This window comes from Oncorhynchus mykiss, chromosome 7, assembly GCF_057628025.1.
Source record: "Oncorhynchus mykiss isolate SJ-2025 chromosome 7, ASM5762802v1, whole genome shotgun sequence".
Taxonomy (NCBI): domain Eukaryota; kingdom Metazoa; phylum Chordata; class Actinopteri; order Salmoniformes; family Salmonidae; genus Oncorhynchus; species Oncorhynchus mykiss.
In genome coordinates, this window is record NC_143028.1 from 22,919,589 (window position 1) to 22,933,061 (window position 13,473).

General features: G+C 43.9%; 1 protein-coding gene across 1 annotated transcript in view; it reads right to left on the bottom strand.

The window, feature by feature from the left end:
• LOC110527600 (zinc finger protein 385B) overlaps window positions 1-13,473 on the bottom strand; it is a 148,878-nt gene that overhangs the window by 104,134 nt on the left and 31,271 nt on the right. The window contains exon 2 of the mRNA XM_021608989.3: window positions 4,775-5,110. Coding sequence (XP_021464664.3) covers window positions 4,775-5,108 — 334 coding nt within the window. The 5' untranslated portion in view covers window positions 5,109-5,110. The remainder of the gene's footprint in view (window positions 1-4,774; window positions 5,111-13,473) is intronic.

Sequence of the window (13,473 nt, forward strand, 5' to 3'; positions counted from 1 at the left end):
AATACCAAATCCCCGGCACTGGATGCCACTCACACCAAAATTAGATCACTTTTCATGTGCATAATTTCTCTAACCTAAACAGAAGTTGTCCTTAATGGAAAGTAAAATAGAGAGATCCCACACCACAGCCCGGAATGCTGCACTGCTCTTGCCGTCATCTGTGTGTGTGTGTGTGTGTGTGTGCGCGCTCGCACGTGCGTGTATGTGTGTGCACACAAGAGTGTGTGTGTGTCTGAGTGAGTGCCAATGTCCTCTGTGCAATCTGTCCCAATAGCATCTTGATGCTCCCCAATGACGTGTCAGCAGTTTCCCTGACCTAGCTAGCAGCTCATTTCTCCAGTGACCGTGCCAAGTACAGAAACAAATAAAGCCTGTCTGATTGCCCTCACTGGTGAGTAAATCAATTAAAGGCTGCGTTCCAAATGGCACCCTATTTCCCAAAATCGTGCACTACTTTTGACCAGAGCCCATGGGCTATTTATGACTCTGCCATAGCATCTGGAGCAATGCTTCAATTATCACCAAGAGGGGGCCAACTTGGCATCTTGCCAATGTCTGCTTTCATGCTCGAAGGGCAATTTCAAATTGTGTCCGTTACAATTGTAAATAAAGATGCGAACAAATGAGTTTGAATTATACAGTACCAGTACCATGTGGTTACAACACTGGTTGGGAAGTGCAATTGGGGAATAATGAATTAGTCACTGATTAGTCACTGGTGCGATTCAGAAAGTATTTTCGATGACTATATCAGAAGAGAAGGACTAAACACACTGCGGAAACACTCTCCTCAGGGACAAGAAGAGGGATGTGTTTGTGCGTGTGTTTTGTTCGTGTGTTTATATACGTATGCACACACACACACACACACACACACACACACACGTTTTGTTGACATTGAGTGTGAGGTTACTTTCCTGACACCACACTCCGAGGGCCCTCACCTCCTCCCTGTAGGCCGTCTCGTCGTTGTTGGTAATCGAGATCCCATTACATGATTATATTTACAGCATGGCCCAAGAGACACAACACATTAATTAATTAATAAAGTAATTAACTTTCCAAACAGTTATGCTCCCAGCCTAGGTTTGATAAGGTCATTGTTTCTGTCATACAAATCTCAAGGTGATGCAAATCGACTATGGGTGAAAATGTGCTTTGTTGCTCACTCCTGACTCTTTTGCATTTTACTTTTACAATAGCTTCAGAGCTCAGGAACCTACCAAAGCACCAGAACAGTTTTTTACCTCAGTGCTGTGTGTAGCCTAAATGCATGCACATATGGCAATTACATTTGTACTTTCAGATACTATTTTTGTAGATACGGATGATGCTGCCCACCATTTGCACGGTGACATTCCTCAATTTTTATTATTGAGCTCTCAAAGAGACATTTCAATGTTGTATTTACAAATGACATATAAATGCCAATGAACATGAAAAGGTCAAATTCAAAAGAATTGCTAGAATTTCAATGAAACCAGGCAAATTGTTTTGTCTACAAATTATTGTTATTCTGATCACTGGAAGCATATACCTGTGAGGGGAGTAAAGTCCCCACAACAATTCTTTGGTTTATAAATCAACCATGGGAAAAAAAAGGGCTACTGTGCAAATAGTTTTATTTTATATTCATAACACCAACACTTAAACCCTTTTAGCGGCTCTATGGTGCAGTGTCTTGGCTACTGCTTTTTGTCAGCACTGCCATCTAGTGGTGAGGCCAGTGTTATCTTGATCCTGTAGGCTGGTAGTTGGTACTGTTTAGGCTACCTGCACCACAAGACCAAAAGTATGTGAACATTTGCTCGTCGAGCATCTCATTCAAAAAATCATGGCCATTAATTGAGTTGGTCCCCCCCTTTACTGCTGTAACAGCCTCCACTCTTCTGGGAAGGCTTTCCACTGGATGTTGGTACACAAGAGCATTACATGCTGACCAGACTGCTCATGTGCACCATCGCAAGCATGACGATTTTGTCCACCCACAGCAGACGCAATCACGACACGCAGGTTGAAATATCAAAACGAACTCTGAAACAACTCTGAAACAAAATGTTTAATTTGGGGACAGAACGAAAAGCATTAAAGATTTATGTCAATTTAGCTAGCCAACTTGCTGTTGCTATCTAATTTGTCCTGGGATAAACATTGGGTTATGCCAGGGTAGGTCCTCTACTCTGACAATTTATCCATAGATAAAATGATAAACCAAGTTAGTTTCTGGTAATCTCTCCTCCTTCAGGCTTCTTCTTCTTCTTTGGACTTTATGGCGGTTGGCAAACAACTTTAAAAGGTGCATTACCACCACCAACAGGAATGGAGTGTGGACCTCAGTTCATCTTTCTGTCACTCACGTGGGTATATGCTCCTAAACACCAATGAGGAGATGGGAGAGGCGGGACTTGCAGCGCATCATGCGTCAAAAAAAGAATAAAGTTCTATCTTAGCGCCTGGCTACGCAGATGCTTGTTGATGTGCGCGATCAGTGTGGGCGCAATAATTAAATAACAGGTGTAAATGTATTTTGCGACACTCGCGCACGCGACGCGAGAGGTGTGGTCAGCATGTTAGTGAGGTTGGGCACTGATGTCGTGCGATTAGGCCTGGCTCGCAGTCGGCGTTCCAATTCATCCCAAAGATGCTCGATGGAATTGAGATCAGGGTTGCACAAGCCATTCAAAGTTCTTACACACCGATCTCAACAAACCATTTCTGTATGGACCTTGCTTTTTGCACGAGGGCATTGTCATACAAAAGGCCATACAAAGGCCATCCCCAAACTTTTGCCACAAAGTTGGAAGCACATAATCATCTAGAATGTCATTGTATGCTGTGGCGTTAATATTTCCCTTCACTGGAACTAGCCCGAACCATGAAAAACAGCCACAGACCATTATTCCTCCTCCCCCAAACTTTACAGTTGGCACAATACATTGGGGCAGGTAGCGTTTCCACCAAACACAGATTTGTCCGTTGGACTGCCAGATGGTGAAGCATGATTCATCACTCCAGAGAACATGTTTCCACTGCTCCAGAGTCCAATGGCAGCAAGCTTTACACCATTCCAGACAAAGCTTGGCTTTGCGCATGGTCATCTTTTATGAAGCTCCCGACGAAGAGTTCTTGTGCTGACGTTGCTTCCAGAGGCAGTTTGTAACTTGGAACTCATTCACTAGAATGTTGCAACCGAGGACAGATGATTTTCAGCAATCTGTGGTCCCGTTCTGTGAGCTTGTGTGGCCTACCACTACGCGGCTGAGGCGTTGTTGCTCCACTTCACATTAACAGCACTTACAGTTGACCGGGGCAGCGCTAGTAAGGCAGACATTTTGTTGGTGGTATCCCATGATGGTGCCACATTGAAAGTCACTGAGCTCTTCAGTAAAGCCATTCTACTGCCAATGTTTTGGGGGGGGGGGGGGCAATTGTGAACCATAGCCATATCAGACATGAGTACATCCAATTGGCACAATCATTGGTTCACTGCAGGTCAAGGACTCATTTATTTACAAGGTGTGTGGTGACTTTAGGAGATTTCCAGGTGCTCTGCATCACTTCCTGATTAGGATGATATAGTATTACTGAGGAGGATCTCCAGTCTTAGCCTGAGTCTGCTGTAATTACATTTGTTTGGCTCAGACAGCTCTACAAAGACACAACAGCAGTGTGGACCTCCTGACTGAAAGGAGAGTTATGAACAGACTTTAAAACAGACCTGGGTTCAAATAGCATAGCTTGTTTTCTTTCAAATACTTTTTGATCAATGCTGTATTGGGTGGCAGATGGGTGGGATTAGCATTTTTGGGACTATTCCATTGGTTCATAATCTGAAAGAAAATAAATAATACTTGAACCTAGTTCTGCTGGATGGTCCCAGTCATTTTCTTCCAAAACTCTGTTACTGTTTAGCTAGTGGTGTTCCATTTAAATGTTTCTGCAAATCGCTTCAATGTTTTTTTAATAACATCTAACCTTACCTACTCTACTTGTAAGGGTTTAATCTGGTTTCCCCAATGCATCCCTCCACAACATCAGTGTTATTAAATGGTGTTTCACCCACAAGTGCTCTTTCCATGCTGTTTACTGCCCTGGTAACTGTGATTATATTCCTCTGCCCCACTGCACCTGACCTATGTAATCCTCACACTCTCTCACCAATAATACACTGAGAGTGGTGTTTGAGCTGCAGCTCTGCCATGAGCAGGCAACAGTCGACCTCCAACTCCAGCCCAAGCCGACCCACAATCCCAGCCCCAGCCCGACTTCGGGCTCCAACCTCAGCATCAACTGACCCACAGCCTCAGCTCCAGCCTGACCCCCAATCTCCAGCTCTAGCTGAGCTCCAACCCCAGCTCCATGGCTTCTCTCCTCCGAGAGAGCTCGTTACTCTAGGGTGTGCGGGTGCATGATGCTCAGACTCTGGCCCTAACCAGGCATCTCCAGCTGGGTTAATTCAGGGGAGAGAGAGGGCACAGCCTCGTCAACCATGGGGGACAGGGAATCTCTTCACCATGAGTAACCCACAGGACACAGATGTACTTTTCTCACTCACAAAAACACACACACCTCCGTCCACAATTGCATGTGTGCACAGTGCACACACACACATGCACGCCCAGAGAGAGAGAGGCAGATGAACAGAGACAAACAACTCTTTGGGTGTTGGAAGTAGAGCAGAATAATTCTGTCTCAGTAGACCGACTAATAACATATTATTCTATTTTATTCTAAGTTCCAGTGAATTGGTGAATGGTGAGTTGTCCCAGCTTACCTGTGCTGGAGCAGGTGAGAGTGCCGGCCGGTGCTGGATTGGTGCCGCTGCCTGTGCTCGGGGGGAGCTCTCCATTGTTGAGCTGCTTGACCCTGCGCAGGTGGGAACGGCCGTTGTAGTGGACCTGGGCCTGGGCGGCTGAGTTGAGCTGGAGGTTGCACACCTCGCAGAGGGAGTAGAGCAGCCTTTTCTTCTGCTGAGGGCCATCTGGGTGTCCTTCTTCGGGCTCCTGTAGCAGCTCGCCACACAGGTTGAAGGGCAAGCACACGCCTCCGCCATGGCCGCCGCCACTGCTTTTCTGCAGCAACTGGGTTGGACTCCGAGGCCTCTTCATACCTAGAAATTAAAACAGAGGGGGAACAGGGTGAGTCAAGAGATGAGTAATAGGTACAGAATTGGCAAGGTCTTCTTTAGACATCTTACAGTGTGCTGCCCTTCAGTTTTCCAACTTGGGTGCAAACGGCTGGGATTTCGTAGCAAAACTCCTCAGGTAACACCAAGAGCCTAGATACAGGCAAAAAACACGAGGACGGTAATTGCAGAGGGAGAAAAGTCTGCTCTCCAAACCACATATTCACAACATATTTTGCAATTTTTTTAGCGTCACCTTCTGCACAAAGTCTTCACATGCCATTACCTTTGAGTTCCACTCAAAAACTGCTAGTCAACACATCAACTAGTACCACTTGTTTTACCTCTGCTCTGCCATCATCACAAAACGTGTATCCAAAATGGTACCCATTCCCTATACAGTGTGCTACTTTTATCCCAGGTATAGGGTGCCATTTGGGACAAAGACAAAGCTATAGCCCAGACCCAGCATTACTCACTGCCAAATTGCCTATCAGCAAAAGGTCAAGTGATTTTTCTTTGACGGAGATGAAAAATGATGATTCTCAGACACTCGTTGTGTCAAACAGAGGGTGCAGGCTTCCCGGGGGCCAGAGGTGAACCTGGTGTTTATCAAAGCACTGTCACTCCGCTCGTTCCAAATGGATTAGTAACTAGTTGGTAAACACCAGGTCACCTCCACTCACATCTACATATTCACATGCAGAAAGGCCTGGGAAACACATACAGTGTCTTCGGAAAGTATTCAGACCCCTCGACTTTACCCCCATTTTGTTATGTTACAGCCTTATTCCAAAATGGATTACATTTTTATAAAAAACTATCTACACACAATACCCCATAATGACAAAGCTAAAACAGTTTGACATTTTTACAAACTTTTTACAAATAAAACACAGAAATACCTTATTTACATAATTATTCAGATATTTTGCTATGTGACTCAAAATTGAGCTCAGGTGCATCCTGTTTCCATTGATCATTCTTGAGATGTTTCTACAACTTCATTGGAGTCCACCTGTGGTAAATTCAGTTGATTGGACATGTTTTGGAAAGACACAGATATGTCTATATAAGGTCCCACAGTTGAAAGCATGTCAGAGCAAAAAACAAGCCCTGAGGTTGAAGGAATTTTCCGTAGAGCTCTGAGAAAGGGTTGTGTCGAGGCACAGACCTGGGTAGGGTACCAAAAAATCATGCCGAATACAACAAGTGTAGACCTTACAGTAAAATGATTATCTAAAAGCCTTTAACTAACAGTGCAGTTCAAGACGAGTTAAGAAAATATTTACCCAATAAACTAAAGTAAAAAATTATAAAAAGTCAATGTCAATGTAAATTGTCCGGTGGCCATTTGATTAATTGTTCAGCAGACTTATGGCTTGGGGGTAGAAGCTGTTAAGGAGCCTTTTGGTCCTAGACTTGTCGCTCCGTTACCACTTGCCGTGCAGTAAGAGAAAACAGTCTATGACTCGGGTGACTGGAGTATCTGACCATTTTTGGGCTTTCCTCTGACATCGCCTATTATTATCATTATTTTATTTTTGACCTTTATTTAACAAGGCAAGTCAGTTAAGAACAAATTCTTATTTTCAATGACGGCCTAGGAACAGTGGGTTAACTGCCTGTTCAGGGGCAGAACGACAGAGTTGTACCTTGTCGGCTTGGGGATTTGCACTTGCAACCTTTCAGTTACTAGTCCAACGCTCTAACCACTAGGCTACCCTGCCGCCCCAATTATATAGGTCCTGGATGGCAGTGTTGTACTGGGCCATTCGCACTACCCTCTGTAGCACCTTACGGTCAGAACCACCTTGAGCTGGCCCCTCGGCCAAACTGAGCAATAGGGGGAGAAACCAGATTCTTTGGTCTGATGAAACCGAGATTGAACTCTTTGGCCTCAATGACAAGTGTCACGTGTGGAGGAAACCTGGCACTATCCCTACGGTGAAGCGCGGTGGTGGCAGCATCATGCTGCATGGATGATTTTCAGCGGCAGGGCCTGGGAGACTAGTCAGGAATGAGGCAAAGATGAATGGAGTAAAGTACAGAGATATACTTGTTGAAAATCTACTCCAAAGTGCTCAGGACCTCAGACTTTGGTGAAGGTTCACCTTCCAACAGGACAATGACCCAAAGCACACAACCAAGACAACACAGGACTGTCTTCAGGACAAGTCTCTGAATTTCCTAGAGTGGCCCACAAACTTGAACCCGATCTAACATCTCTGGAAAGACCTGAAAAAATCTGTGCAGCAACACTCCCCATCCAAGCTGACAGAGATTGTGAGGTTCTGCAGAGAAGAATGATAGAAAATCCCCAAATAAAGGTGTTCCAAGCTTGTAGCGACAGACCCAAGAAGACTTCAACAAAGTACTGAGTAAAGGGTCTGAATACTTATGTAAATGGGATATTTCAGTTTTTATACATTTTCAAAAATTCTTACAAACCTGTTGCTTTGTCATTATGGAGTATTGTGTGTAGATTGTTGAGGGAAAAATACAACAATTTAATAAATGTTCAAATAAGGTTAGTATAAAAATGTGGAAAGGTCAAGGGGCCTGAATACTTACCAAATACACCCCAACTGTAAGAATATTCTAATATAAATACACAATGCAGAGGTCAAGAGGGCTAGAGAGCAATGGAACTCGTGTTTTTCAGTTCAACATCTATGGTCCAAACTGTTTTTACATTGAGCCTGAAATGGAAAACTTGGTATTTTGCCATTGGCCCAATTTTACTGCAAGGAATTCTAATTGGTCAACCAAAGGCTAGGCTTTGTCACGGTCGTCAAAATAAGAGGACCAAAGTGCAGCGTGGTGAGCGTACATTTCTCCTTTTATTTAAAAATGTCACCAACAAAACAACAAACGAACAACCGAAACAACCAGTGCCACTAACAAAGTTAACTACCCACACTGAAAGGAGGGAAAAAGGGCTACCTAAGTATGATTCCCAAACAGAGACAACGACAGACAGCTGTCCCTGATTGAGAACCATACCCCGGCCAACACATAGAAATAAAGAAACATAGAAAACAAAACATAGAATGCCCACCCCACATCACACCCTGACCTATCCAAATAGAGAAATAAAATGGCTCTCTAAGGTCAGGGCGTGACAGGCTTGGGTATAAACTACATCCTGTCTCTTTGTTCCCTGGAGAAAACACTTAGGACAGGGAAGAATAAACATCTAACATATACTTTCCAGCATTACAACTATGATTTGTTCTCTTTGAATAAATATATTTTACCCCCCACGATTTGCTTTGGGGTGTGTGTTATTGAAGAATAACATCAACTGCTAACGCAACCTTCCAGATACACACGTTCTCATGCAAACAGCGACACATCTCGTGCATACACAGATACAAACATTCAGGCGCACATCCAAGCACATACACACTAGGGTTGAATGGCGGGGAACCCGGTTACCACTCCCTTTACTCGGGATAAATAACTGCGAGAAGCTGGTGAATTATAATAAACTATTTATATGAACAGCATGACGTGAAATGGAACTGTTCAATTATGTGCCATGTCTAAATCTGCTTATCTACGGCTTCTGCAAGATGAATCAATGCTCAGGGTGGGGTCAGACAACCCACCTCAGTGTGGAAAGCAATTCACAATGGATGTAGACCTATAATCTCATCATGGTAACTTTTTTTTATTGTGACAGGAAGGCCTACAGTTGCTGCAGCAAAGCCTATGCTCACCTTGTTTTTTAATTGTAAAGATCCCCAAAAATGAATTGCAGCTGCAGAGTGTTATAACAGTTAATCACTTGAATGTCATTGCTTTAAAATCGGTGCACACGTGAGGACCCTCTCTCTCAACTCCATTCAAATTGCACCAAAACAGATAATCCTGTTCAAGATTGATATAGCCCTATATATAAGAAAGAAGATCGAACGCGCAATCACGGTAGACTATAGCTGTTAACAATTCAGACGCATAACCATTCAATCTTTGTTAAGAGAAGTGAAAGCCGTCTCCATCTACTGCTAGTCCTATATTGTTCAAGGATGCCATTGGAATGAGGAAGACATGGATAACGAAACTTATTTAATTTACCTGTTGAAAGTGAGGGAGGAATGAAGCAACAATAGAGAGGAAATTAGGAGGTAGGCTAATACCATTAGGGGAAATATTATTAAAGGTTTATATGCATCAGCCTACTAAATGATACAAATATCCCCATATTCTATTTAAAAAATTTAAATAAAATTTGCTAGTCTATACTTGTAACTTTGTAGGCCGCATGTGCTGCACCAGAATCGCATGTCCTCTTCTGCTTTAAACAATGTGCGCAAATCCAGACCATATAATACAGGGAAAGGGGGATACCTAGTCAGTTGTCCAACAGTGTATTCAACTGAAATGTGTCTTCCTCATTTAACCCAACCCCTCTGAAACAGAGAGGTGCGGGCAGCTGCCTTAATCGACATCCACGTCTTCGGCGCCCGGGGAACAGTGGGTTAACTGCCTTGCTCAAGGGCAGAACGACAGATTTGTAACTTGTTAGCTCCGGGATTCGATCCAGCAACAAAATACAGTACAGTAATACAGTTCACACATACAGTTCACACTCAAAACGATTACCGGTAGCCTTCTGGAGCTAGTTTTATTTATTTAGCCAAGAGAGCAGCTAGATCTATGGGATTTTCATGTTGATGGAACATTTGAAAAATACCAAAAAAATAGTAAACCATAATACACACACATATAAGCGCGCCGCAGGTCATTCTCACACACACACACACACACACACACACACACACACACACACACACACACACACACACACACACACACACACACACACACACACACACACACACACACACAAACACACACACACAAGCCAGTCAATAGTTCATGTGCAAGTAGTTTCTTTTCCAAATACATTGGAAATCTGTTGGGGCTCTCTCACATACAGGACAGTACATACACATATACAGTATAAAAATAACAAAGTAAAAGTGCTAAGTGGTAAGGTCATAAAAACAGTTCAGTCATATGTGCCAAAGTGCTAAAAGTAGCTCAGGTTGCTTGGTTTAGCAGGCGGATTGCACTGGGTTAGAAGCTATTCTTGAACCTGGTAGTAGAGGTTTTGATGCTCCTGTTGTGACGGCCCTGAATTTGTCTGAACCCTGGGAATCCGAATGCTCGGTCTGGACCACAGGAGGTCTAACCAGTTACTCACTTATTGACAGGGATCTGTGGAAGTACTGAGCTAGCCCTCCCTCTGACACCCAATCTTCCTCCATGGTCCGGTTTATCTCCAGAGGTTGTAGTCTTACAACTTCAAGGTGACCTCCTTGATATTCGTCGGACTCAACATCTCCAAACTCTAATCCACCATAAATTAAAATGTCTGAGTGAAGACCAACAACAGAGTGCAATGGATTTTAGAAACTCACTGACCACTCTAACTCCCATGCTGACAGAGCTCAGTGAGAGTTCGAAGATGGGATATTACTGGTGCCATGGACAGGCAGTTTGCAACATCACCACACTGAGGTCCTCAAGGATGTTAATTCTGTTTTTTCTCCTCTGGTTAACACTGTAGACCACTTGCAGACAGAGCTCTAATTGTGTTAATGTTGGATGACGTGTCTGTTGACATGGCCTCCATTAGACACAACTCCTTGCACAGAGCTTCTCTGGTGTCCACTTCTGTTCAGACCACTGGCCAAGCTGGCACCTCAGAACAGCTAAGACAAGGCCATGCTGCAGCCACAATCCACCATGTATCCTGGTGTTCATTGTCATGGTCTGATAACTCCCTTCCCCTCTACCTCCTCAATCCCTCCTAGCTCTTTTGTTCATTGTGATTTGAGTAGACGTCATGTGGGGGCGATGCCCATTAAATTGCAATTTCCCACCTTTGGAGAAAAAGGATGACAGTCCTGATCAGCTAATGTATCTGGAAAGATGTCGTGACTTTCTTGCCCTCAAACCCCTGGCTGACAAATACTCCTTGCCACATTGAGGAATGTGTTGCATGGGACAGCTCGAGACTGGTGGACCTCCTGTGCTGACTGAGGCCAGGTTTTCCTCTGCATTTCTGTCTGAGGACTACACCGATGAGCTAGCAGAAAGAGTCAGGAATCGAGTGTAAAGAGAGAGTATCCGTGACTTTGCATACGGTTACCACTCCCTGTGCAGAAGGTGGAAACCTGGCATTGAGGAGGAAGAGGTCATTAAGTTGATATTGAAGAACATCAACCCACTACTAGCCAGTGAACTCCGAGAAAGAGTCACCACTGTCGATAGACTGGTTCGCCTGGGACAGCAGTTCGAGAAGGACAGAGAATGCCAACAGCAATATGAACCGAGAAAGAAAGACACCCAAACAGTTACCCAAGCCAGACCATCAACAACAGTCAGTCCCCAGCCAATACCCCTCCCATGTTCTGTTGGAGATGTAGCCAAAAGGTTCTCTGGCACTAACCTTTTAAATATCCCAAAGCCTAGGACCAAGAGGCATGGAGAGGCAGCCTTTATTTATTATGACCCCAGCCTCTGCAATAGCCTGCCAGATAACCTTAGGAGGGCTGAAAAGGTGGACATATTCAAGAGATCTTAAAACACAACTTTTTAGCTTTGCTTTTCTTTAGGGTCCCTTGTAGTCGTTCAGTCTTTATTGTTATTATTTTGTTTTTATCCTCTTATGTTCTGTAGCAAATATTTGTTTTTATTTTAATGTTTTTTATTTAAAAAAATATAGTGAAGTGCATTGCAGTCCATGTCTGAAATGGGCTGTACAAATAAAGGTTGATTTGATTTGGTTCTTTGTGCCAGAATAAACCAAGTTCAATGAATCATAAATGCTCATATGATAAGAAAATTATTTTTTATATATATACATATATACACACATACAACATGACCAAAAGTATATGGACACCTGCTCATAGAACATCTCATCCCAACATCATGGGCATTAATATGGAGTTGGTCCCCCTTTGCTATACCAGCCTCCACTCTCCAAACCATTTCTGTATGGACCTCATTTTGTGCATGGGGGCATTGTCATGCTGATAATGCCACAAGGTTGGTAATCGCCTAGAATGTCATTGTATGCTGTAGCGTTAAGATTTATCTTCACTGGAACTAAGGCCGATCCATGAAAAACAGCCCCAGACCATTACAACTTTACAGTTGGCACTATGCACTGGGGCAGGTAGCGTTCTTCTGGCATCTGCCAAACCCAGATCTGCCCGTCGGACTGCCAGATGGTGAAGAGTGATTCATCACTCCGGAGAGTGTGTTTCAACTGCTCCTCCAGAGTCCAATGGCAGTGAGCTTTACACCACTCCAATCGAAGATTGGCATTGCGCATGGGCTTCTTAGGCTTATTTTCCACCATAATTTGCAAATAAATTCATTCAAAATCCTACAATGTGATTTTCTGGATTTTTTTTATCATTTTGTCTGTCATAGTTGAAGTGTACCTATGATGAAAATTACAGGCCTCATCTTTTTAAGTGGGAGAACTTGCACAATTGGTGGCTGACTAAATACTTTTTTGCCCCACAGTATAGCCCTTCTTACATCAGCTGATATATCAAAGTGCTGTAAAGAAATCCAGCCTAAAACCCCAACCAGCAAGCAATGAAGGTGTAGAACCACAGTGGCTAGGAAAAACTCCCTAGAAAGGCCAAAAGCTAGAGAGGAACCAGACTTTGAGTGGTGGCCAGTCCTCTTCTGGCTGTGCCAGGTGGAGATTATATCAGAACATGGCCAAGATGTTCAAATGTTCATAAATGACCAGCATGGTCAAATAATAGTAATCACAGTGAACAGGTCAGGGTTCCATAGCCGCAGGCAGAACAGTTGAAACTGGAGCAGCAGCACGGCCAGGTGGACTGGGGACAACAAGGAGTCATCATGCCAGGTAGTCCTGCGGCATGGTCCTAGGACTCAGGTCCTCCTCAGAGAGAGAGAGAGAGAGAGAACTAGAGAGAGCATATTTAAATTCATACAGGACACCGGATAAGACCGGATAAGCCCCCCGACACACAAACTACTACAGCATAAATACTGGAGGCTGAAACACTGTGGCCCCATCCGATGATACCCCCAGACAGGGCCAAACAGGCAGGATATAACCCCACCCACTTTGCCATAGCACAGCCCCCACTACTGAAGAGAAGAGTCTTCAGTAAAGACTTACAGGTACAGACCGAGTCTATGTCTCTCACATGGGTAGACAGACTATTTCATAAAAATGGAGCTGTGTAGGAGAAAGCCCTGCCTCCAGCTGTTTGCTTAGACATTCTAGGGAGAATTAGGAGGCCTGCATCTTGTGAACGTAGCGTACGTGTAGGTAT